We start from the raw sequence: 25249 nt of genomic DNA, 5'->3' as shown, positions 1-25249 counted from the left end.
TCTTCCCCTGTCCTTATTACTCTGTATATGTGCACCATCTGCTTCTGCGGAGGCCATTCCCCTCTGGTCAACAATTCCGGTCTGCTCACCTTTTCCTGTTTTTGTAATGTTGTCATTTCTGTTTATTGGCCGCTGAACAATGAATGGCCGTGTTTGGCTGATTATACCGTCAGCTTGTTCCTCCCATCATTCCTAGACTGCAGGGTTGAATCTGCAGGGTTGCAACACTCGACTAAAGCAGGGCCGCTGCTGACCATTTGGTTGCCCTACGCATCATATGTTTGTGCTACAGCAGGGGTTCTCAACGTTTTTGGCCGGGGACCCCCGAAAATGCTTTGGCAACGTCTCGGGACCCCCGCCCCGCCCCCTCCCGACCCCCAATATAAATTGACTGCTACAATAACCTTAAACCATTTTGGGCGGGAACCCCTTTTGGTGTTTTAAGCATTGTTATAATTTAGCTATTTAAAAATAGCAGATCTACAAGCTCATAGCGCGCCACCGAATGGCGCGCTACGAGCTTGTAGGTCTGCTATTTTTGAAAAATCGTGAAAATAAAAATTTTAAAAAAATCTTTTTTTTTTTTTCTTTTTTTTTTAAATAATTTGGGGACCCCCTAAAATAATTTGGCGACCCCCCGAGGGGTCGCGACCCACGGGTTGAGAACCCCTGTGCTACAGTATAAAACAGACAGACAGATATGTGGGAAAATGAGCAAAAACACTGCTTTATCGTCCTTTATAAAACAGTGGTTCTCAAAGTGGGGTATAGGGATCCCAAGGGGTTAATCAAAAATGTGTTAATATAGTATCACAATCATGTTATCCACTTCATCCATATTTGTATACGTTGCCTATACAAAAATAGAAGATATACAAGCTCACAGCGCGTCACTTTGTGCCGCTCTGCAAGCTTGTACATCTACTATTTTTGAAAAAATGAAATAACATCTTGAAAGTATTGGAAAACTTTGAATAATTAACAAAAACATTCTCTTTTGGTGGTCCCTGGCACAATTTACATTTTGAGAACCACTGTCCTAAAACGGAAGGGCTCATATCCGTAAAACGGCTTCATTCAGAAACGATACTATCGTCAAAATGCCACTCCCACCGCCGCACCTGCGCTGGCTCTTGATGGAGAAGGTGTTGTTCCGCCCCACAGGCTTATGGGAGGTGTAGTCCTCGTCGTCCTCCTCGGGTATGTGTCTGCCGCCACTCTGTCCGTTGACGGGCATCATGGAGACGTGGCGCCTCATGGCCCCTCGGGGAGCCGCGTGGTGGACCTTGAAGCCCCCCAGGCCCTCGGTGCTGGCGGAGCGGGTCATGCGTGGGGACATGGGCGCGCCGGGGTCTCCGTCCAGGGGGATCTCGAAGGAGATTCCCCGAGTTGAGGAGCTGCGTGAGAGGGACAAGGAGGGAGAGAAATAGATCAAAAACTGAGAAAAAAGGGGGAGGGGTTCATAACTTTTACCGCTTCACCCAGCCGATGGCTGCTCAGATGGCTCTGATTAAGCCCTTGAAACCTATAGCGTCCCTATTCTGGGACAAACGTTCTCAGAAAATAGTAGAATTTTGAATTTACAAGCTCGTACCACATTTTATTGCTACTATCGCTAAGAGGAATAGAGGAGAAAACTGGATGAATCAAGTAGTCCTGATGAACCCCAGTTAACCCATTAAAACCGGGAAATCTGCTATTTTTGAACATTTTTTGGAAATCCTGAAAGTGTGAGAACTACTGATTTAGTTGTAGAATCTAAATTGAAGTTGAAGAATCATTTGTAAAATCGGCCTCAGGTCTTAACGGGCCAATGAAGGTTTTGCTCCGTGACACTTCGACATGCAGGCTGGGCAAGCTGAACCGACAATCTTTGATTCCAAGACAGCCAGCTCTACCCACTCAGTTACAGCCGCTCAGATATCGAAAAAGATTCAAGAAAGATTCAAAGAAGAGTCAAGAAGAATGTTTTAAAGTATATTGGAATACCCAGGAAATGCACTGGCATGCATATATTATTTAAGATATACATCTCATAAACTGTAATATGACTTTATTCGTGGCCTGGAGGTACTAACCGTTTCTCTTTGGGCCAGGTTCCTATGCCGTCCACATAGGACATGGAGGTGGACCTCTTGATGATGCCTGCACGGGGACGAGAGACACAGAATGATGCATCCTGTGAGTCTTTCCTATTCATACTTTCAAATCCATCGCCTCAGCAGGTGAATGTGATGATGAAGTACTAACTCTTACACTTGCTACTACAATACACACACACACACACACACACACACACACACACACACACACACACACACACACACACACACACACACACACACACACACACACACACACACACAGTAACACTCGAAACAGCGGAAGTTGAGTGCCTTAGTCAAGGACACTTGTTGTGTAATTGAACAGAAGAGAACCCTTTCATTTCAGTTCATAGCTTTCTGAGGCGACCCAGAAATTAAACACTCAAGTACACACTCAAGTGTTATTACAGTAGCTGCACGTAGCAAAGTACCTGTCTGTTAATGTATAATATGTATTTATATATTTTATGTAGCCTATGGCCCCTTTTCCACAGGGATAGAACCGGTTCGGTTCTTTTTCCCCTGCCTGATATTGAACCAGTTCAGTGTTTCCACTGAAGATGAATTGGTTCATCATAACCCTAAAAGTTGGTTCAGAACTGGAACCAAAAAAATGGCCGCCAGTTCCTTGAAAGCACCAAGGTTCCAAGAATCTAGAACGGAACCAATTCTAGAACCAAAGTTATTTTGGTGGAAAAGGGGCCCTATGGGTGTGTATGTGTCTGTACTCTAGACTCTAGACAATATGTCCACCAGATGGTGCCGTATGTAAACCCACAACCAGACTGAATGAATATGAGATGTTGGCAATACAGTGCAATACAATACAGACTACAGTACATCATGTTAGTCTACAGCTACAGTTTTTTTTTAAACTTTACTAGAGTATTTACTTCTCCAGTAAAATCTCAAAGGCAAATATTGTACTTTTTTCAATCATTTTAAAACTTTAGTTACTTTGTAGATTTAGATTATTATGAATTATTGCGGTTTCTATTACCTGCAGCAGGTATGTGCTCCAGGCTGTCAGCTCTGTCTGCATAGCTCTGTTGGACAGGGCTGGACACGGGGGCCATGCTTCTACACAACGGGACAGGCTCACACACTGCTGCTGCCGTAACAACAGAGACCAACACAAACACACAGAACACAATGTCAATTCAAAAACAATGTCCATCAGTACATTTTCAGTTTCAACTCCGAGAGGCCTGTTATTATTATTATTACTTAAGCCTGGTGGTTTATACTTCGTTGTATACGATGGCAATGCAGACCGAAAATAGCGGGTCTCCGGTTAGAGCATATGCCTTTCATACGGAAGGTTGTGGGTTCGAACCCTGCCTGGGGTCGACGTCAGCATGGGCATGCGGTTGCAACAGGTTCCTAACGCCAAATCTAATGGGTTCAGATCTGAGCCAAGTCTCCTGAGGAGGTACGTCTGAAGCCTGTCCTGGACGGCGTATCCGGACGTAAAAAAATAATCCTGTAAACTCACAAATTGCGAGCTTTAAGGATTGGCTACCTTCGGCTCAATGCGGCGCCGTTGAACGACGGAGCATACATTTAACAGTTTAGCTGCATAACTCGTTTTCCATGCTATTTAATCCATGTTTTGCCGTTGCTTAATATGCTAAACCCGCTATTTGTTTTATGTGTTTAATTCGCCGTTTTGTAATAATTTAAAAGAAATAGCAGATTTGTCGCGGACCTGGTGACGAGGCGGAGGTGTTATGATGACGTAACCGGAAATCAACCAACCGCCGGCTTGCAAGGGCTTCTGGGAAACTGAGTCCAATGCAAAGTGAACGATAGTGTAGGGACAATCTTAGCTCGCTTTGCTCTTTGACTATGACCCGGATCAAGGAAGTGGCTTTTTTGTCGGCTGAATAACAAATCATTAGAGTGTTTTCAAGCGGATTTTCATGGATCAAAGGCGCAAATACTTCGGCGTATGCTCCAAAGGTAATTAAACAATCCCGATATATGCCTCGGTATATGTCACATAATAATATAAAGCCGTCAAAATGTTAACAGACTTTTCCATTTAACTTTTCATGATCATGACTGTATGTATATCAATATGAATAATTATAGTGGGTTATTGTCGTTAATATTTTATTTATGTAACAATGACTCTTAACTGTACCTTCAGGGTCGAAGACTCTGGGCTGGACAAACGAGGGCTTCACCACTTCAAACCACCAGAAGAGCTCGGCCATAAACACCAGGTAGTTGTTCTGCAACACACATCTTAACCTTTTATTTATGTCCACGGTAAGGTTACATTCACATCATCATGGTATGTCTTCATGGTACAATAAGCATTACACTCAGCATACTTTGGTATAAGTAACAGCGTCTCTGCCAATATACATTATGGTGCAAACACGCATGCACACAGGCATGCGTGCACGCACGGCTGCTCTCCACCAGGTGTCACTGCTGAGATGCAACCGGGTGGGCAATTGAAACAATATGCAAGCATTTCAAATAATAGATCAAAAGGATCAAGGTCACGGCTTGGCAACTGTTGCCAAGGAACTGGATGAATGTGCACACATGCATGTGCAGTAAGGGTGCATGTTGTGCGCATTTGAGCACATCCGCGTGCGTGCGTGCATGTGTACAGTTCATTTAAGGGAGGCTATTTGTTGTTTAATGTCTAACCCGTAATCAAACTGCCAAATATACCATCTGGACTGGGGTTTAAATACACAGCTCATGCACACATGGATGCAACGAGCTCTGAGACTGACTGACCCATGCGGAACCACGAGAAACACATTAATGAATGATTCTTCTGGAAACTTCCACACATCGTTTCATCTGTACAGTACGGAGAAACCTCGCCACCCCTTTAACTGTGTTATAATGAACACCACAACACCAACAGTTAGCCTAAACGTTATCCAACAGTTCACACAATAGATAGCCTAAACGTTATCCAACAGTTCACACAATAGATAGCCTAAAAGTTATCCAACAGTTCACACAATAGATAGCCTAAACGTTATCCAACAGTTCACACAATAGATAGCCTAAACGTTATCCAACAGTTCACACAATAGATAGCCTAAACGTTATCCAACAGTTCACACAATAGATAGCCTAAACGTTATCCAACAGTTCACACAATAGATAGCCTAAACGTTATCCAACAGTTCACACAATAGATAGCCTAAACGTTATCCAACAGTTCACACAATAGATAGCCTAAACGTTATCCAACAGTTCACACAATAGATAGCCTAAACGTTATCCAACAGTTCACACAATAGATAGCCTAAACGTTATCCAACAGTTCACACAATAGATAGCCTAAAAGTTATCCAACAGTTCACCTAATTTTACACTCTCAATAGTGAAATTATTGTTAAACATTTGCACTACTCAGCTCAGTGGCCTTGTGGTTAGAGTGTCCGCCCTGAGACTGGGAGGTCGGGGTTCAATCCCTGGCCGGGTCATACCAAAGACTCTAAAAATGGGACCCAGTGCCTCCCTGCTTGACACTCAGCATCAAAGGGTTGGATTGGGGGTAAGTCCCTGCGACATACTAGCGTCATGTCCAGGGGGTGTACTTGTACATCAAGCTGCCTCACGCTACAGAAACAGGAGATAGGCTCCTGCCCTATGGGCCTCATGGCTCGGCAAGGCTACTTACTACTCAATTTACTAGAAGTCTGCACAATTAGACAATGTAGAACAATTGTTATTTTGATCAACGTTTGCCTGTTATCTCTCCTAATGGTACAACATCAATACCGCATGGACAAAATCTTATCCATTGACAACAAAATATTCGTAAGTCTTGGGTCTGAGAGGCTAAATCTCATCAAACGGTGGTCCGTTGCTCAAATGCCGGATAAATAATGGACCTTGATATGAAAGGGGTTGAAAACCACTGAGCTAATAGATAGCCTAAAAGTTATCCAACGGTTTGTGTGAAGTTGGTCTATCATTTTGGATAACGGAGAGGAAAAAGAATATACTGCAGCAATGGTGACAGTAATTCTTTTCATGCAATATGTTCAATCAAAGGCCTCTCTCTGTCTCCATGTCTTGCACACACACACACACACACACACACACACACACACACGCACGCACGCACGCACAGTGCGGATGGGATTCAGTGGGAGGTTAGGCCATCGGCCGGGGCAGGAACCTCGCCAAAGGATTTTTGGCCGGTTTTGTCATTCTCCTCCTCCCTTCCCTTTTGCCTACTTGTAGCACTGTCCGCTCCATACACGCACACACACACACACACACACACACACACACACACACACACACACACACACACACACACACACACACACACACACACACACACACACACACACACACACACACACACACACAGGCACAATGTGTGAAAGGCACGGAAAAAGAGGAAGATGCATGAAGAGCGAAATGAGAGAAAAGATGGAGAGTGTGAGAGTTTAGAAACTGAGCGTTGTGTTGTTTTTTTAAAGGAATGGAAAGCCCCCGGGCCCCGGCCTTCCTTCAGTTGGATGGCAGACCGGACTGTGCCTAGAATCCTAATGCCTCTCTCTCTCTCTCTCTCTACCCACGCTCTGTGCATGGCATGCTGTTTACCCACTCTGACCATCCGTAGGCAGTGGTGGAAAGTAACTAAGTACATTTACTCTAGTACTGTACTTAAGTAACATTTTGAGGTCCTTTTACTTTAATGGAGTATTTCCAATTCCCAATACTTTTACCTCTACTCCGCTACATCTCGGATCAAAATATTGTACACAGAATTAAGTCAGATTAGGCAAGTAAAGTGTGAACGAAGTCAGCTAGGTGCTAGGGGAATAACGTTTAACCTCGGGGACAGATAACTAAGTAATCCTCTGCTCGGTTGTGTGAATGAGCAGGTTCTGCTGCTTTAGACTGCAAGGATCCTAGATGTCTCTGTGTGATAATAAACACAGCAGAGAGAGAGAGAGAGAGAACAAGGGAGCCAGGAGGGGATGGGGATGAGGAGGGAGGAGGGGGCCTGTGTGAAGCTCCTCTGAGCACCCTCTGTCCTTCTGGGTGACTGAAGAGACTCGGCCCAGAGGGTACACACACACATGCACACACATGCACATGCGCACGCACACACACACACACACACACGCACACGCACACGCACACACACACACCATTGACATAGCAGCACAGAATTAATGTGTTTAATCGATACAGGCACACGGAGAGACCACCCACGTACACTATTACCTGAAGAAAACACCTTTTTGTATTGTTATACTGTATAATATTGTATTGTTCTTTTGTTTCTTTTTACTTTAGCTTCTGAAAAGTGCCATATAAATACATGTGTTATAATTGCGCAGCCTTCCTTAGGCGGCGTTGATTCCCAACAATCCATCTTCAAATAACTAACACCAAGTGGCTTTGTTAGCTTGAATATCTATTATTGACCACAAGCTTTATTAGCTGTGGTACTGTCAACTGGCGACACCACTGTGGTGTGCGATGAATAAGCTTTAATCAAAATCGTTCTCTATCATTCTCACTATCAAATGCCTCTTCTTCTTCTCTCCTACCTTTACGGAGGCGTTTGTATACAGTATATAGAGCGTGTGTCTTCTTCTCTCCTACCTTTACGGAGGCGTTTGTATGCAGTATATAGAGCGTGTGTCTTCTTCTCTCCTACCTTTACGGAGGCGTGAGCGTAGACCAGGTCCTCCAGGCTGAAGTGGCAGCAGTGGTTCAAACTGTCCCTGCAGAAACCCTGCAGCAGCTGCAGGTTGTACAAACTGTCTGCCAGAGACATGCTCTCCTTCAAGCAGATATCTGCACACACAGGGAGGGGCCACGCACACGCACGCACAGCAGCGCGCGCGCACAGACACAGAGAGGGGGGGGAGAGAGAGAGAGAGAGAAAGAGAAGGAAAGAGAGCGAGAGACGTGGGGGATCACACAGCACAGGGAAGGAAAAAGCGAGAGAGAAAGAGAGATAGAGAGGGAATCACTCGCACACGCACGTGTGCACGCACACACACACACACACACACACACACACACACACACACACACACACACACACACACACACACACACACACACACGCGCAAGCACGCGCACACGCGCACGGTGGGGAGGGGACCCAGACAGGAAGACATGGGGAAAGATAAAGACAGATAGCACATAGTTTAGGTCAAGTAGAACAAATGGGAGCCATCTGAAGAACTGACCGGCCTGAAATTATCCCACATGAGGCTGGCAGCCTCCTTCCTTATATTGGGTAGTCTAGTAGTACACATTCTCAAACTATAGGTCGGGCAACTTGAACGTAGAAAAGTGTATCCTTCCCATTAAGTCTGGTTGATTTGTTTTTGCATAGCGTGTGTGAATGCATTTTCTTTCTTTTCTTTTAGTATTTTAGTATAGTATTATTATTAGTATTATTAAGGTTCTGGCAGTGGCAACATATGTTTCTTTTGTGTACAGAAACCTGCCCAGAAACGCGTTTCCGTAGCTTGTAATCGCTCTAAGAGTAAGACACAATATCAGCAGGAATCAGTGTTGTAAATGTACAAATGTATGCTTTATTTTCTTTTATTAAATCAAGTATAGGATAGCTTAAACAATTCCCCATGTGCATCAAATGAGATATAAAAAGGTTTGAGAACCCCTCATCTAGTCAGTTTGAATTACCGAATATAGCTGGCTCACAATGCGTCGCAGGCATTATTGTGAGCTATTTTCAGCTGAAGTCAAAACATAATAGCCGAATTTTGCACTGTTGGTGTGTGCTTGTTCTAATGTATAACACTGTACTGTTTATTTCCAAAGTCTCTTCCAAGCATGAGGTCATGTTCATGTCATCTGCCCACGCACTGCAGGACAAGAAGGCCAAAGTAGAGGGACTGGACCGTGATGTCATACTTTACACTACCCCTCCAGACCTCTAATTTCAGGGCAAGACGACAACGTTCTGCCTACGAAAACTATGCAGAAGCATCTTCCTTCCAACAGCTGGCTCACACATGTGTGTGTGAGGTGAACTCCTACTGAACTAGGAGTACGTGAACTAGCTACGCTGTGCGTCGGGTGCTTCGGTCCTTTCTGAGAAGTGCTGAGGTGAGAGTTTAGAAATGTTTATGTTTGAAATAATAACAGACAGGCCAGCCGTCCGGGCGGGCGGGCAGGCTAACGTTAGTGCTGTAATGGTCCGCTCTGTCGCGCGCACGCACGCAATGCCACGCATGCACGCACACACACACACACACACACACACACACACACACACACACACACACAGAGCCCTCGTGACCAATCACGGCCCAGCCCATGCAGGGCATTTTTAGAACAGAGGGCTGAGTGCAGTCCAAGGAAACAAGCCTCTCTCTCTCTCTCTCTCTCTCTCTCTCCCCCCCCCCCTCTCTCTCTCTCTCTTTTCCATGTTTGTCTGTCTGATGTGATGAGTTTAGGTTTTTGTGAACTGTCCTTTTTGTGAACATTATCCTCCGTTTAAATCATTAACGTGATGTAAATAAACTCTTTATTAAAGGTCTTTAACTTCTGCAGAACATTGACATTATAAGACCATCCAAACCAGGATGTGGCGTAGTTGTTTATTTTACTTTAAGCTTTTTTTTCCTTCTTTTTTTCCCCTAGCGTCTTTAAACCTCTGGGTAGAAAATGGAAAAAAGCAGTAAACATAATGACAAATGGGTTCTTTGTCAGAGAGCACACTGTCCAAGAGGACAACACAGATAGCTGTATAGCAGTAGAGTGGAAGAATAGAAGACATTGTTGCCCTGCGCCATTGAAATCACGCTTCAGTTTACATTCAGACCATTGGCTATATCAACTGAGACACAGCAAACACAGGAAAGCTGGAAGTACCCTCACTAAAAACGCCGGGACAACGCTCCACACGTCCCAAACTCTTCTCCCTTCTGGCCCCAAAACTGTGGAATGCACTCCCCGTTGCAATCAGAACTGCAGCATCACTCCCAATCTTCCGCCGTAGTCTGAAGACCCACCTTTTCAGACTCCATCATGGCCCATTGCACTTATCCTACCCCCTTAGATAGCACTTTTTAGACTTAGATAGCATTTGAAACAGACTTGTAGCATGTCATGTAGACAGCACAATAATTGCATTGTATGTAGTCATAGCACATCATAGTACATATGTATAGCATAGTATAGTATATATGTATAGTTAATATGTATAGTGTCATTATATAGATATGTTCTAGTTACGTTCTTAGCTTACGCATGTTTCTTGATAAATGCATTTTATATATGTGATGTATTCCCATACTTTTGTTCTTGCCTAATGTAAATCGCTCTGGATTAAGAGCGTCTGCTAAATGCCTAAATTGTAAATTGTAAAATGTAATTACGGGTACATAACGTTGCTGGATCAAGAAGGTATAGAGACAATAATGTGTGTGTTCAAACATAAGAGTCTATATAATAATGGCTTGGCCTTTCAGTCCAATGTATAGATACAAAGGTACTACACTACAGTATGTGTGCAGTTTGCACAAAACAACAATGCGTTAAGTTGTGATGGCGCTCGAGACCGGCTGGCTGCTTGCGTGCCGTTCATTTTATAAAGGCCTTTATGAAAGGCCAAGGCCTTTCAAATACTTCACCTAGAGGCATAAGTGCCTTAGAAGAACAAAGAGGATCTACAAGCTTATTTTGGGCAACGGTTCATAATAAATGAACCAGAACTGGCAAAGCGAGGACGGAGATGATGGATAGCCTCAATGAAGGACTGGCTTGAAACATGTAGACTTTTAAGGTCTTATTTTTAGGGTTTCAAATGGACTTGCACCTCCTCAACTGAGCCAGTTCAAAGGCAACTACCAGAGGGTACTGTATTGTATCATACAGACATAGTGTGTTTGGTTAAATTTTTCCACATTTTACCATAATTGTTCTGTCATCTGTACGATGTTTACTTGTCTTATATTGTAATGTTATGTCTGTTTTGTATGGATAGTTAGAACACCTTTTTTAACAGCCTGCTAAGGGACTACAGATGAACATTTGCCACATTTGCTAACTCTGGCTCATTGACATTTTTACATGGATGTGCCATGATGCTGATGGTGGTGGTGATGATAGTAATAATAATAATAATAATGTAAAGATAATAATACTAATGTACCTTCCAGTCTGACAGACTGCGGGCAGTAGAAGTGCAGCAGGGCTGCCAGGGCACAGCCGTCCGTGTTGTCCTTCAGCAGGTTGTCCACTGGGGGGAGCGAAGGAGCGCGCTCTCTCCTGTGGCGAGCCTGCATGTAGCCATGGAAACAGCAAAAAAACATTGTTGCTGTCACTGTCACGCACGCACGCACGCACGCACGCACGCACGCACACACACACACACACACACACACAGGAACCACAATACCTACAATTCAGTTCCCTTGAAACATGTTGTACATACTGCATTATTTAATAGGCAGACAGAAACATATAGAACCGGAGGTTGAAATGGATGTTATCCTAACCCCGGTTCATTATTAAACTCTAAATCTCATGGCGAGTCTATGCGCCGGCTCAGTGCAGATGTATTGCCATGTCATCTTTATTTATATAGCACGTTTAAAAAGCAATAGCAGTTGACCCCAGAGGGCTTCCCCATCCAGGAAAACCACAATACAATCATAATTCACACAGGCAAAGAAGGCTCAAGTTTAAGAGACATACATCACGGAGAGAGAGAGAGAGAGAGAGAGAGAGAGAGAGAGAGAGAGAGAGAGGGAGAGAGAGACCACCACTGGTATAAGGAGGCGTGTGAGGACAGTCATTATTAGTGCCACAGCGGGGAGGGAGCTGCTAGGGCAATTCTCTATAGTTCCTCTGAGGGTTTTTTTTTAATCAATTACTTTCTTTTCTCTTTCCAATTTATTGTCATTATGTCAATTCCCCGCGGTGTGTATTGTCCCTGTCACAACAAACTGAGGGGAAAGCATGGCAACAAGGGTGATCAGAAAAGTTAATCAAAGAACACGATTTCTATATTATTTTTTGTGATGATTTGAATGTTGTTGTTATTTTTCATGTCATGATTATGAATTGAATTCCCCAGGACCTGAATGGAAACAAGACAGCAAGGACTTTTTTTCCTGTGATATACATTTACACTGAAGTGTTTGACTGTACTCTGTACTGATTACATTTCTGACTAATAAAGTAATCAATCCCCCCTCCGTGATGTGTATGGTCACTGTCACTGCTGTGCTGACCCCTGCTGTTGGTCTGGGGAAGACAACACACTGTTGGTCTGAGGAGGGTGTAGAGCTCGGACACTGTGGTAAATGTAATTCCTGTCCTGGTATGAGTATTGAAAGAAAATTAAACATAACATACAAGGGATTACAAGGGAATGGGTTAGAATATGGTTGAACATTTAACCCTGAAATGTAGTGTACGGAAAAAAGAATTTGTGTGTAGTTAAATCATGGTCATTCATAGTTGACACGGTTTGATCATAGGGGGAGCTGTGGGGAGAAAGCAGATTAGCAATAGTTTCAGGAAGTGAGGTACCAGGAAGGAACAAACACAGATAAACCACAGAGTAGTGGGGCTGGAAAACTGAGATCTGAAGAAGAAAAGTTTACAAGGAGGGTTTATCTTTGAAGGCATTCAGAGCTTTTGGACAAAGTGGAACCTGCTGTGGCCTCCTGACTTGAAGGTTGTGTAAGGAAAATAGTAGATCTATACTTTTTGGTTTGATTACTTTTTGGGAACTATACTCATTTGAGACATTTAAAAGAACTTTGCGTCGCAGGAGTGTGTGTGTGTGTGTGTGTGTGTGCGTGTGTGTGTGCGTGTGCGTGTGCGTGTGCGCGTGTGCGTGTGCGCGTGTGTGCGCGCACTGTGCGCGCGCCAGCATGAGGAGAATGATCTTCTTACAGTATCTCATTGAGTGAACAGACTCAGCTGAGGCTGATAAGTGATAATACAGTGCAGTGACAGACACAGAGCTATAAGACAGCTAATGAAGAGCGTACAGTCAGACAGTGTCTAGTACATTCACACGCTTCCATTCTGCTCTTAATTCTTTCCCTGTTGGAAATCCTTCATTTGCTTCCGAACAAAGCTCTGTCTGAGTGTGCGCGTGAGAGAGAGAGAGAAAGAGAGAGAGAGTCAGGTCACAGGACCTCCATGTATTAACAGCATACAGAGAGATACAGTACAAGCGATCTCTCTCCGATTATACCACAACACACGCACATGCACACACACACACACACACACACACACACACACACGGCCAACAGCTTACCAAGAAAGTCTCTCTCTATTCATAAAGACCGCATTTAACCAGTTTCAACCTGGCGTCCCTGATTTTGGGGCCTGTTATCAGAAGCAGGTCAGAAACGGTCACAACAATGTGTTGTACTGTTAATACCTCATGGATGGACCATACGTACATTTGAGTATTGTACTTTAAGTATTTGTTTTTAGTTGTCTTGCAAGCTGATGACTTTCACTCTGCTTACATTTCAACTTTTGAATACACTGCATTTCTAGGGAGTGACTCCTGGGACCCAAACTTACAAACTTATAAACTTGTATTGCGTTTGTAAATTGTACTTTTGAATACTTGTGATTGAGGTGATTTATTATGACAATTTGTACATCCCTGTGAAGAGCAAAGTATTGATGCCTCCACTGTGACATAAGTACTCCTCTTGAGTCTTGTCACCAGATACAGTAAACGTTTTATACAACCTCCATGTGTAAACGGTTGACTTTATGACGTTGTGTTTCAGTGTCAGGGTGGCTGACAGTAGTGACTTTATGACGTTGTGTTTCAGTGTCAGGGTGGCTGACTGTAGTGACTTTATGACGTTGTGTTTCAGTGTCAGGGTGGCTTTACAGTAGTGACTTTATGACGTTGTGTTTCAGTGTCAGGGTTGCTGACTGTAGTGACATGTCTCAGTGTCAATGGTTTCGTGTCGGGGACCTCCAGAAGATATGTTATTCAAAATGGTCAAAAATAGCAGCTATACAAGGTGGCAGCGCGGCACAAAGTGACGTGCTGTGAGCTTGTAACCCATTCTGGACGGGAACCCTTTTGGTGATTTAAGCATTATGTTATACTTTAGCTATTGAAAAATAGCAGATATACAAGTGCCGAGTGCCGAGCATCGACGACTGACATAGAAACATAGGTTTAGAAGACATTTATTTTTAGCCTCAGGTCTAAATGGTTAATAGCCAACATATAAATGCGATTAAAATGATTGTGATGCTGTGTTAAGTACTTTTGCTGGGTGGGGACCCACTGGAACCTCCCATAAGGACCCTTTAGGGCAGTGGATCCCAAAGTGGGGTCCGGGGACCCCCAGGGGTACTTGAGGGAGTTCCAGGGGGGACCCAGCTAAATGATAATGAACCAAATGCACCCTTATGGGTTTGTAACTCAGAGTGTACGGGTCCATTTGGTTCCATTTGTACGCTCTCAGTTAAATTTGCATTGATTTTACAATATAAATTGGGGGTCCCAGAGATAGAAATGCCATTAAATGCGGGTCCGTAGACTAATGCATGTCAAACTGGGGGGTCCTGGAAATTAAACAGGTTGAAAATCACTGCTAGAGCCGTAAAACTCTTCTCTTATTGGGGTCCCTGCGGCAAATATCTTTTCAAATGGGGGTCCGCGAGCTATTTAGTGTCAATTTGGGGGTCATATCAAGTATATCATGCACAGTATACTGTACATCTGCTGCTACAGTATGCTCACGCACCTTTCATATCTTATCTCAGGTACCATGTAAATATGTCAATATTTGGCATTTTGTTTTTCTAGTTTGGTCTCCTCTCAGCCTTCTTCTCTTTCTTTCTTCTATGTATAATAACGATACGATGGGAGCGATGCAGAAACACGATTTTCATCCACTTATTTACTTCTGTAAACATGTGACAATAAAGCCGATTCTGATTCTGATAATCAGAAACCGAACAGGGTTTACACACTGCAGCTGCGCTGCCGTTGGCTAGATGTTCTTATCCAGCCTCTGGCCCGTCCGTTAACTGCTGTTTACACACACAGTTGATCCAATTTGAATCAATGTGTACCTCTTTTGACTCGCCACTGAACTGCAGGAAGTTTACTTATACCGGCACTGCCCAGCAAAACATTTGCTTAGATACTGCATCTGCATGCGAGGTGCACACACACGCACGCACGCACACACACACACGTGCACGCATGCACACACGCATGCATAAACATAAATTAGCCATTTGGAAGTATCAGATCTTCAAGCTCACAATGCATTGCGATGCGGCATTTTGGTCACTCCTATGCTCAGCTTTCCGGGTTTGTGTGAACACAAACATTGGCTTGTGATTGGCTGATCACCCCATAGCAATGATTTGATTGGCTGAGCAAAGTACATAGATGAAGATAAAAGTGAGGGCAGAAAAGTGAAGACGCCAAAAGTGATTGGCCGGAATGACATTTGTGATGATTTGATTGGCTGAGCACGGAATGTGATGATGTATGATGATCACTTCACACAGGTGTGATTTTTGTTTTTGAGTGTTAAACCTATAATCATCATGAGCCTAAACAGGGGTTGTGACCCTAATCAGGGGTCATGACCCTAATCTGGGGTCATGACCCTAATCAGGGATCGTGACCCTAATCTGGGGTCATGACCCTGAAGGGGGGTCGTGACCTGATAAGGGGCCTGTAGCTCCAGAATGTTAGCCTGGCTAATAAGCCAGACTCAAATCACACTGGTGGTATTTGAGTCTGGAGATGATGTGTATGGATCTTGTTTCCCGGGGGGCGGGTTCAAATATTTTCTCTTTGACGCAATTGGTCAGAGCTACTGTCAGTCAAAAGTCTCAAGCATTGAACGTCACTGTACCAAAGCCCGCCCATATTGCATACCGTGTCCCGATTGGCCACACCAGTTCTCTGGTGTAGGAAATGGGCGTACAATTGAGCCTCTCCAGACCGTAATTTATTTTTTGCCAACGGCTGATTCGGTCTGGCTTATTAGCCAGGCTACCAGAATGTCACAGAGGACAGGCCACAGCAGAATGTCACAGAGGACAGGCCACAGCAGAATGTCACAGCGTGTCACACTCTGTCACAAAGGACTTATATAACCACTGTCTGCAGAATGAAAACACCCCCCCCCTCTCTGTCTGCCACACTTGCTCTCAGTATTAACCTCTCTCTGTCTGTCTGTCTGTCTGTCTGTCTGTCTGTCTGTCTGTCTGTCTGTCTGTCTGTCTGTCTGTCTGTCTGTCTGTCTGTCTGTCTGTCTGTCTGTCTGTCTGTCTGTCTGTCTGTCTGTCTGTCTGTCTGTCTCTCTCTGTGTCTGTCTGTCTGCCTCTCTCTCTGCCTCTCTCTCTGCCTCTCTCTCTCTCTCTCTCTGTGTCTGTCTGCCTCTCTCTCTGCCTCTCTCTCTCTGTCTGTCTGTCTGTCTGCCTCTCTCTCTGCCTCTCTCTCTCGCTCTCTCTCTCGCTCTGTGTGTCTGTCTGCCTTTCTCTCTCTGCCTCAATCTCTGCCTCTCTCTCTCTCTCTCTCTCTCTCTCTCTCTCTCTTCCTTGCCTCTCTCTGCCTCCCTCTCTCTCTCCAGATGTCATTTATCCACTCTGCCTCCTCCTCCCTCTCTCTCTCCTCTTCTAAGTATTGCTTTGTCACGCGTTCACTTGCTGCGTTTCTATGTCTCGTCTGTCTGTCTGTCTGTCTGTCTGTCTGTCTGTCTGTCTGTCTGTCTAGTGGCAGCGGTGGCCGAAAATTACCACCGTTGAAGTGCCCTTGAACAAGGCATTGAACCACTACGATGAAATGTGTTCTATGAGCAGGGCCTGGCTGGAAACAAGTTCTTGATCTTAGCCCAGATACCCTGGGTAAATATAGTAATCATTTTGTCTGTCTGTCTGTCTGTCTGTCTGTCTGTCTGTCTGTCTGTCTGTCTGTCTGTCTGTCTGTCTGTCTGTCTGTCTGTTTGTCCGTCCGTCCGTCCGTCCGTCCGTCCGTCCGTCCGTCCGTCCGTCCGTCCGTCCGTCCGTCCGTCCGTCCGTCCGTCCGTCCGTCCTTCCTTCTGTCTCTCCAGCATGTCTCTGCACTGTATGAGTCACAGCTCATCGGGTCGTTCTTTGCCGTTTGTGTGTGCGCTGGTGTGCGTGCGTGCATGCACTGGTGTGAGTACGTGCATGCTTGTATGTGCACACTGGAGAGCCGTGAGTGTTAATTAAAAATGGAATCATGTAGATGTCGGGGTCCACGTACGAATGTCATGTTGTGATCTGTAATGTCAGTCATCTTATCATCTAGAATACACTATAATGCATGACTCAAAAGTCACAGCCAGATCAGATCAGAGACCCATGCATTGACTTAAAGTATTAAATATAAAAGTTACATATCGACTCAGGTCACTGAAAACTGTTACTTTTCAGCATTCAAAACTTGAACTTGTAAATATGCTTGTACATATATGTTTGTGTGACACTGTAGTATGACGAAGTAGTACTTTAACCCATTTAGACCTGAGGACGATTCTACTTAATGTCTTCTAAATCCTGACAGTTTTCCATGTTTCTGTGTCAGTCGTTCTCAAACATTTTCAAGTCAAGGACCCCCTAAAGAATATGTAATTGGCCGCCGACTCCCATCTGAAATTGGAAGTCGGAAAATTAAAATGGGAGTCCCCCCAGAAGCAAAGATTTGAGTTCAAAACGTTCGCTCTGAAAGAATATATATATATTCAAAGATTTGCGACACATTTTCAGGATTCTTCAAAAATGTGCATGTTGCGCACTCTCACCTTGTGTGACTCCAGACAGGAAGCCTCTCTGAGCCTTTGTTCTTCAACAAGAATGTTCCTGAGGTGCTCGTTCACCTGCAGAGAGATGTGGGGGAGGGGGGGTTGTTTACTTGGGGTCATGTTTCAGACAAGCCTTTGATGGACAGAATGTGAACGAATGAATGAATGGAGAGATTGTGCCTCGCTCGCCTGCTCGGACAGCAGAGAGAGAGAGAGAGAGAGAGAGAGAGAGAGAGAGAGGTGTTTAGTTCTAAGGATGTGGCCACTTTCAACCTGTTTGGGTCTTTGGGGCATCATGTCATGACTCATTATAGATACAAATATCTAAGAAAACAAAAACAGTCCATTCCCGCATTTCTAAACCACCGTCCGTCCAGGCTATGGGAGCGCACCCGTTAACTACAGAATACAGATCGAGCATAAAACCACGGCATTGCCGTCCATCTGGGCTATGGAACCATGACTGTGTGACTACAGATCCCGTGACGAAACATCAGACTTTTGACCGACGGACGGAGTTTTATACATTTTATTGCAGTTAACTATATGAAACCTTGCGTTTTTTTGTCACGTCACGTCACTCACAATCCCCGTCACTCACAATCGTCACTCAATCTGTCACTCACAATCCTATATGACATCATCAGGGATGATGGGGGAAATTATGGGGGAAAGCCCCCATATATTGTGCCCAGGTCTCGTGAGTCGTGACATCACTATGACATCATCAGGGATGATAGTAACTCCACTGTATGTCGGCATGTTAATTGTGCGGATTCGTGTGGATTGTCATCTTTTGAGTTCAAGCGTGTTCAGCGTGTATATTTAGGCTCTGCTTCAGGGGGATTTGTGATCCCAGAGTGGCAGAGTCTGTGTGTGTCATGCTTATTCTGTAGTATCAGGGGACCAGAGCCGCCACTCGCAACCAAATTCAATGCAATATCTTTGGTAAATGATGCATTTATATAGCGCTTTTATCCAAGGAGCAGTGGTGGTTCCCAAACTTTTTCATGTCAAGGACACCCAGATTGACACTAATTAGTAGGGGTGTGCTGAAATATCGATATGGCGATATATATCGATACGTCCTCCCGCGATAAATAATCGATATTGATTATTAAAATGTAGTGTTTGAGTGGTGCAACCACTATAGACAGCTGTGTGTGTCCCTCCTTGTGTCCGAGCACAGTTCCAAGTTTTTTGGAAGTATTTTGCAGATATCGTGATATATCGTTGATGACATTTCATACAATATATTGATATATCGCAAATATCGCAATATATTGAATATCGTGATATTATCGTTATCGAGGGCCTAATATCGCGATATATATCGTATCGTGAGGTACCCATATCGTCCCACCCCTACTAATTAGCCCGTGGACCCCCATTTGGAAAGATATGCCAGGGACCCCCATAAGAGAAGATCTTTACGGCTCTAGCAGAGATTTTCAACCCTTTTAATTTCAAGGACCCCCAGTTTGACATGAATTCATCTATGGACCCCCATTGAATGGCCTTTCTATCTCTCGCACCCCCAATTTATATTGTAAAATCAATGTTAATTTAACTCAGAGTGTACAAATGGAACCAACGCTATAAGAGTTACAGACCCATAAGGGTCTATTTGGTTCGGGGGCCCCCCTGGAACTCCCTCAAGGACCCCTGGGGGTCCCCGGATCCCACTTTGGGAACCACTGCTGTAGATTGTGCATTACATTCACCCCATTCACACACATTCATACACCGATGGCAGAGGAAACCATGAAAGGTACCAACCTACACATTGGGAACAATTCAGGGTTCATAGTCTTGCTCAAGGACACTTGGACACTAACTCTGGGGACTGCAGGGAACCTCACGATTCCCATCCGGCTGCTCTACCGGATACTCTACCCCTGAGTCACTGCCGCCCCTCATTGCAATGAATGTCTTTTTTTTGTTTATCTTGATGAGAGTGAATGACTGACAAGGGGGCTTAAATGCTTTCAAAACATGGATTAAAAGACCATCAAAGGATTGCAGTGTTTCATTGCCACGGGTTTATTAGCAAAGTGGTGCCATGTCTTCTGATGCTATAACACCAGTGTAACCCGATACAGCTTTCTGCTACAGCACGACATTAAGGAAAGCTTTAAAAGCAAATGAACGCGACCTCGCCTCAGAGCTTTTTGTATTTCCTTGAAAAAGCCCTCTATTCTTTTTTTTACAAGCACTCCTTCCATCGGCTTCATAAAGCAAATTCACAGTGATGTAACATAGCGCCAGACGATGCACACGCTGCACAGGCCTGAGTGTTGATTTAACTCTCGGGTCCATTTGTACACTCTCAGAGTTAAATCAACACTCAGGGGTTTGACTGTGCACGCTCACAGTGCAGCCAAGCACGGCCGTGACATGCAATGCCTGGGAGCTGTGCAGAAGAGCAGCCGTTCCAACGCGCGCCTGCGTGTGTGCGCGCGGGTGTGCATACATGTATGTGTGCGTGTGTGTGTGTGTGTGTGTGTGTGTGAGAGAGAGACAGATAGTGTCTCATGGCATTTTGTTTTCAAACTAGCACGAGGATACGCTTTTATTTGGATGTTGTTTATTTCAAATTTTGTGTGCGTGTGTGTGTGCGTGCGTGCGTGCGTGCGTGCGTGCGTGCGTGCGTGCGTGCGTGCCTGCGTGCGTGCGTGCGCGTGTATCCGGCTGGCCTTGGCCTGCAGCATGGAACAGGAAGCACACGTGCTTCTGCACAGAGGAATGTCAACAGCCTCAGCTGGGAACCAAACATGAAGCGTGTTTTGTTTCTGGGGGGGACACTCCTGACCGTGACACTAAAACGAAGTGAATTGAAGAACACAAAAGCTTGTGGTTCACTTGTTTCACTTCGTCATTGGATATCAGATATATAATATATCGGGTCGATATCATTGTTTAAAAAGCTGGCAGTACAAAAGTCCCACTTCCTGCTGGGTCAATAACAATGCACCCCCAAGTTGCTAAATTTGTCCCTCTTACTGTAAAGCAAGACATCTTATCCGTAGAGGACATTTCAACAACAAGGCAATTCAATAAGTGCTTTACTGTGTGCCCCCCGTATGCTTTGAATTCTTTACGTGCGTGTGTGCGTGCGTGCGTGCGTGCGCGCGCGTGCATGTATGAGTTAAATTAACTTCCATTAGCTTTCATTCAGTTAACACTGGTTTTACTCTGTAGGAATCAGGGAATGGAATATTGTGTGTGCAATATTTAACCTCCAAACCAGATGAGATCAGCTATATAGTTGACTTGGTCTGGTGCTTCTCTTTCCAGCATTAGCTCTAGACTATGGTACTGTTTGATTAAATGCCCCCACGCAGCAATTGCTCTGACCCTGAAGTGTGCATGGGAGGGCAGATGGAGGATTCGAGAGATCTCATATCTTGTCAGTCCGGTAGCAAATAATAAAGAAAATGGTGTGCCAGGGGAAAGACCCACCACTTATTAGATTGTTGGAGTTATGTGTACAGTATACTCATCCCTGTCATTGACAGTATCTCCTCTGGCAATAATAAAAACATTTGAGTACCTCCCACCACTGACTGATTGTTACCTTGTTGATCCAGGTGGTGATGGCGTCCTCCGTGTCGTAGGGCAGCTCGGGGACGTGTCCGTCACCGTGAGAGGAGTACCTGTTGATGCACGCCATCACCCTCTCCACGCTCACCATCTCCACCGTGTACGCCATCATCAGAGTGTCTATCAACGCCAGGTGGGAGCTCTGCACACACACACACACACACACACACACACACACACACACACACACACACACACACACACACACACACACACACACACAGAGTAGACGACAACAGGGAGATTAGATTAGGGGAGGATTCTGGAAGCCGATTCTACGAATCCTTTCTAAAGCAGTAGTTCTCACACTTTCAAGATAAAAAAAAAAGATGCTCAAAAATAGCAGATGTATAAGCTTGCAGCGCATCTAAAATGACACAGATGCATTCCTGGTGTTAATGGCTTAAGAGCAATTATTGGCGTGACAGTGATGCTGCTGGTCAGGAACAAGGCGGAGCTGAGTTCTGCAGTTACAGCTATCATCAGAATGAGACGTATATACAAAAAAGTATGTATTCATATTGTGGGGCATTTCGCTTTCAAAATAACAATCTTTTTGCGGGTGTTATCTCTGAAATACATGAGGTCTGACGGAGACGTGTCCCTGTTTACTCCAGTCCCATTTAAACAACACAGCTGGACAGCCTTTCCCAAACTGAACACTATAGAGAAACACAACTTTGAGCACGGCTCGAGAGTCCATTTCAACCCATCAGATTGCTTGGTCAGAGCTACATGTAATTTACAGTAACTCTGAGAAGTTATAAATGCGTGCTGTAAAAAGAATGTAAGTAGGTTGGGAGTGGCTTATTAATATCTCAAACTTATATAGCGCTTTTCTTATTGTCGGTATCAGACGTTACAGTGCACTAGACCCCTGGGAGATGGATGCTGAGGTGGAGCGCCACACCTACCATCAGCTTCCAGTACTTCCCGCACGACTTGCTGCACCCAAGCCGTGCTACTCATACGCTGAGTTGGTGGTGCCCGGGATCGAACCCATGACCTTGTGGTTCGAAGGCCAATTAAAGCTCTACCGACTGAGCTACCTGGACATCGTGAGGGATAAAAGCAGCACTTGTGTGTGTTTGTCTGAATTATCTAATACGGTCATACTTGCATGGAGGTGGGTTCGCCAGGCCTCAACACCTACACAATGCATGACATTCTCCTGGCCTTTCTAAGCAGCTCATTCCAGGCCGGTCACGCCAACGGAACTCCCCTTAACCCGTTTCCTGTCGCGCCGCAGGTCCACTCGAAACTTGTATGTTTGTGTGTGTTTGTGCGTATACGGGTGAGTTGGATGTATCATACCACCGTCAGGAGGCTTTTCCAAGGCCTTAAAAGGTCATAAATAGGGGGAAATGGGGAGAATTTACCCCAGGAGAGGGTAAATGATATGCTTTTACAGCCTCACCCAGCTGATGCGCTGCTCAGGTGGCTTTTGCTGAGGGGGGACTTCTGCTAACTCAGTGGCTTTGTGGTTAGATTGTCCAGATTTGGCGAGCTGAGGGTCGAACCTTTGATATCCTCTCTACTCACTTTTAATTCATTCTCGGATGCCTCCAAAAACCTTCTTTCTTCATGTGCCAAATCCCCTAATCGCCTAGTTTTAAAGCCACCTGGTCACACAGGCGTGTATTGTCTTACTGTCCATTCAGTGTTTATCCCACCGGTGAAATCTGTCTTACACTGTGTATTTCATTCTAACCGGTATTAAAAGGTCTTAAATTGTGTTTGACAAGCACAACATGCTCAAACGTGATGCAGTCACCCCGTCCGTACCTCTGTCTCGTCTGTGAGTGAGTCCCACCAAACAAACATTCAAGTCAAGCTCTCCGACGGACTGTGGTCCCAAGGATAAGGTTAAAAGAAAATGTCACCGCAGCCAAAATACACAAACAAACAAACAGCGACAACACCCACCCAGACCTCTCCTGAGCTCCAGGTTCAGCCAGAGCCCCACTGCCATGCACAAGCCTCCATTCATGACCCCAGGGCTGTAGAATACCAGCCAGTATGAGTGTGTTTCCTTAATAAACTGAAGAACTGACTACAGGACTCTGGGTTGTCTGTGCGTGTGAGTACAACGTCAGTGCCACATGTTGCAGTGCCAGTCCAAACAGGCACAGAAGAGGTCCAGCCATGGCCTGCAGAGGCAAAACACTAGTACAGCCTAGAGCCTACGTACAATTCCTGCACTGTTTTCATTTAGTCTCTTCAGGATATTGGCAGATGTCTGATATTATTTGCAATATGCATTCTCATCTTGGATGAGATGCGCCTTGCCTGGCCAAAAGCTGGTCCTGACTGAGTCCGACTGACTTGCTTACTGACTGATTATGTGTGTGTCTGGTTGGTTGACTGACTGACTGACTGACTGACTATACAGTATACTGTATGTCTGTCTGTCCTACTGACAGCCCCCCCCCCCGCCATTTGCATTCGTTTGCATTTGTCATTTTGAGTGTGCATGTGCTTGCATGCGTTTGTTGGTGCGTGCGTGCTTGTTTGAGTGTGTGTGTCAGAATGTGGTGTTTTTGAACTTTAGATTCAGCAACATGAACAATTGACTTTTTGTCCATGTCTTACCACACTGGTGGACATGGACAAAAAGTATGGGAGGATGCGTGACCAATGTGACCATGTGTCAGTGTGCAACCAAACCCAGCTGAATTAACCAATCCTAGGTTTGTACTGTTGCTATAGGGACAAGGAATCACAGGGTCTGTGTGTGTGTGTGTGTGTGTGTGTGTGTGTGTGTGTGTGTGTGTGTGTGTGTGTGTGTGTGTGTGTGTGTGTGTGTGTGTGTGTGTGTGTGTGTGTGTGTGTGTGTGCATGCGTGGATAGAGAGTGCATAGACGCAGGCTGCGGCATGCGTATAGACACTGTGTGGGCGTGTGTCCCAGAGAAAGAAGTTGAACAACAAAGCAGTGGTTCTCAAATATTCTAATGCCACGGACTCCCAAATTGAACTTGTACTTGGCTTACACACCCCTGTTTGAAAAGATCTTGTGACCAGGAAGGAACCCTGATAAGATCTGCGATTCTGCGTTGTTAAAAGATGTTTCTCAATTTTCCCGAAAATAGCTGATCTACCACGTTGACAGCGCGCGTTGTGAGCTTGTAGTTCAGCTATTTTAAATTATAAAATAGGTTGAAATGTGCTTAAAGGAGAATTCCATGCTAGAAGGCTTTCTTACATTTATTTGTAGTTGTTACGTCCCCACCAAAGAGGTCCAGGTGTTATTTTGTGCAAAAGTGCATTATTGGCTATTTCCCCTAATACAAGCCCTCAATGGGGGTTGGGTTTTTGTGCTAATTCGCTTACCGGTATTTCTATCGAAATAAGTAGTAAAGTGTGCCACTTGGGATACTATTTTTGAGCAATGGAAATAAGCAAATTAACACAACCCCAATGCCCAATTCAATTCAATGCAATTCAATTCATTGAGGGCTTATATTAGGAGAAATAGCCAATAATGCGCTTTTGCACAAAATAACACCTGGACCTCTTTGGTGGGGACATAACTACTACAAATAAAGGTAAGAAAGCCTTCTAGCATGGAATTCTCCTTTAAACTGATATCTTTAGGTCATTTTACTGGGAACCCGCTGGAACCCCCTCAATGATCCCTAGGGGTCCCTGGACCACCACTGCAATGAAGTACTGAAACACAGGAGGACGACAGAGTGAGAAAGGGCAGAGGAGAGAGAGAGGAGGGCGGAGATGGAGAGATAGAAGAAAGATGG

At 44.8% G+C, this 25249-nt stretch overlaps 1 protein-coding gene across 1 annotated transcript in view; it reads right to left on the bottom strand.

Annotated features, from left to right (window-relative positions):
• The window catches only part of camsap2b (calmodulin regulated spectrin-associated protein family, member 2b), a 65834-nt gene that overhangs the window by 18840 nt on the left and 21745 nt on the right, over nucleotides 1–25249 (bottom strand). The window contains exons 3-10 of the mRNA XM_079530346.1: nucleotides 21471–21638; nucleotides 17894–17968; nucleotides 11254–11380; nucleotides 7774–7913; nucleotides 4252–4342; nucleotides 3106–3216; nucleotides 2079–2145; nucleotides 1122–1397 (exon numbers count right to left, since the gene is read on the bottom strand). Coding sequence (XP_079386472.1) covers nucleotides 1122–1397; nucleotides 2079–2145; nucleotides 3106–3216; nucleotides 4252–4342; nucleotides 7774–7913; nucleotides 11254–11380; nucleotides 17894–17968; nucleotides 21471–21638 — 1055 coding nt within the window. The remainder of the gene's footprint in view (nucleotides 1–1121; nucleotides 1398–2078; nucleotides 2146–3105; nucleotides 3217–4251; nucleotides 4343–7773; nucleotides 7914–11253; nucleotides 11381–17893; nucleotides 17969–21470; nucleotides 21639–25249) is intronic.

This window comes from Electrona antarctica (genome assembly GCF_951216825.1).
Source record: "Electrona antarctica genome assembly, chromosome: 19".
Taxonomy (NCBI): domain Eukaryota; kingdom Metazoa; phylum Chordata; class Actinopteri; order Myctophiformes; family Myctophidae; genus Electrona; species Electrona antarctica.
This window is presented reverse-complemented; position numbering and strand designations above follow the sequence as displayed.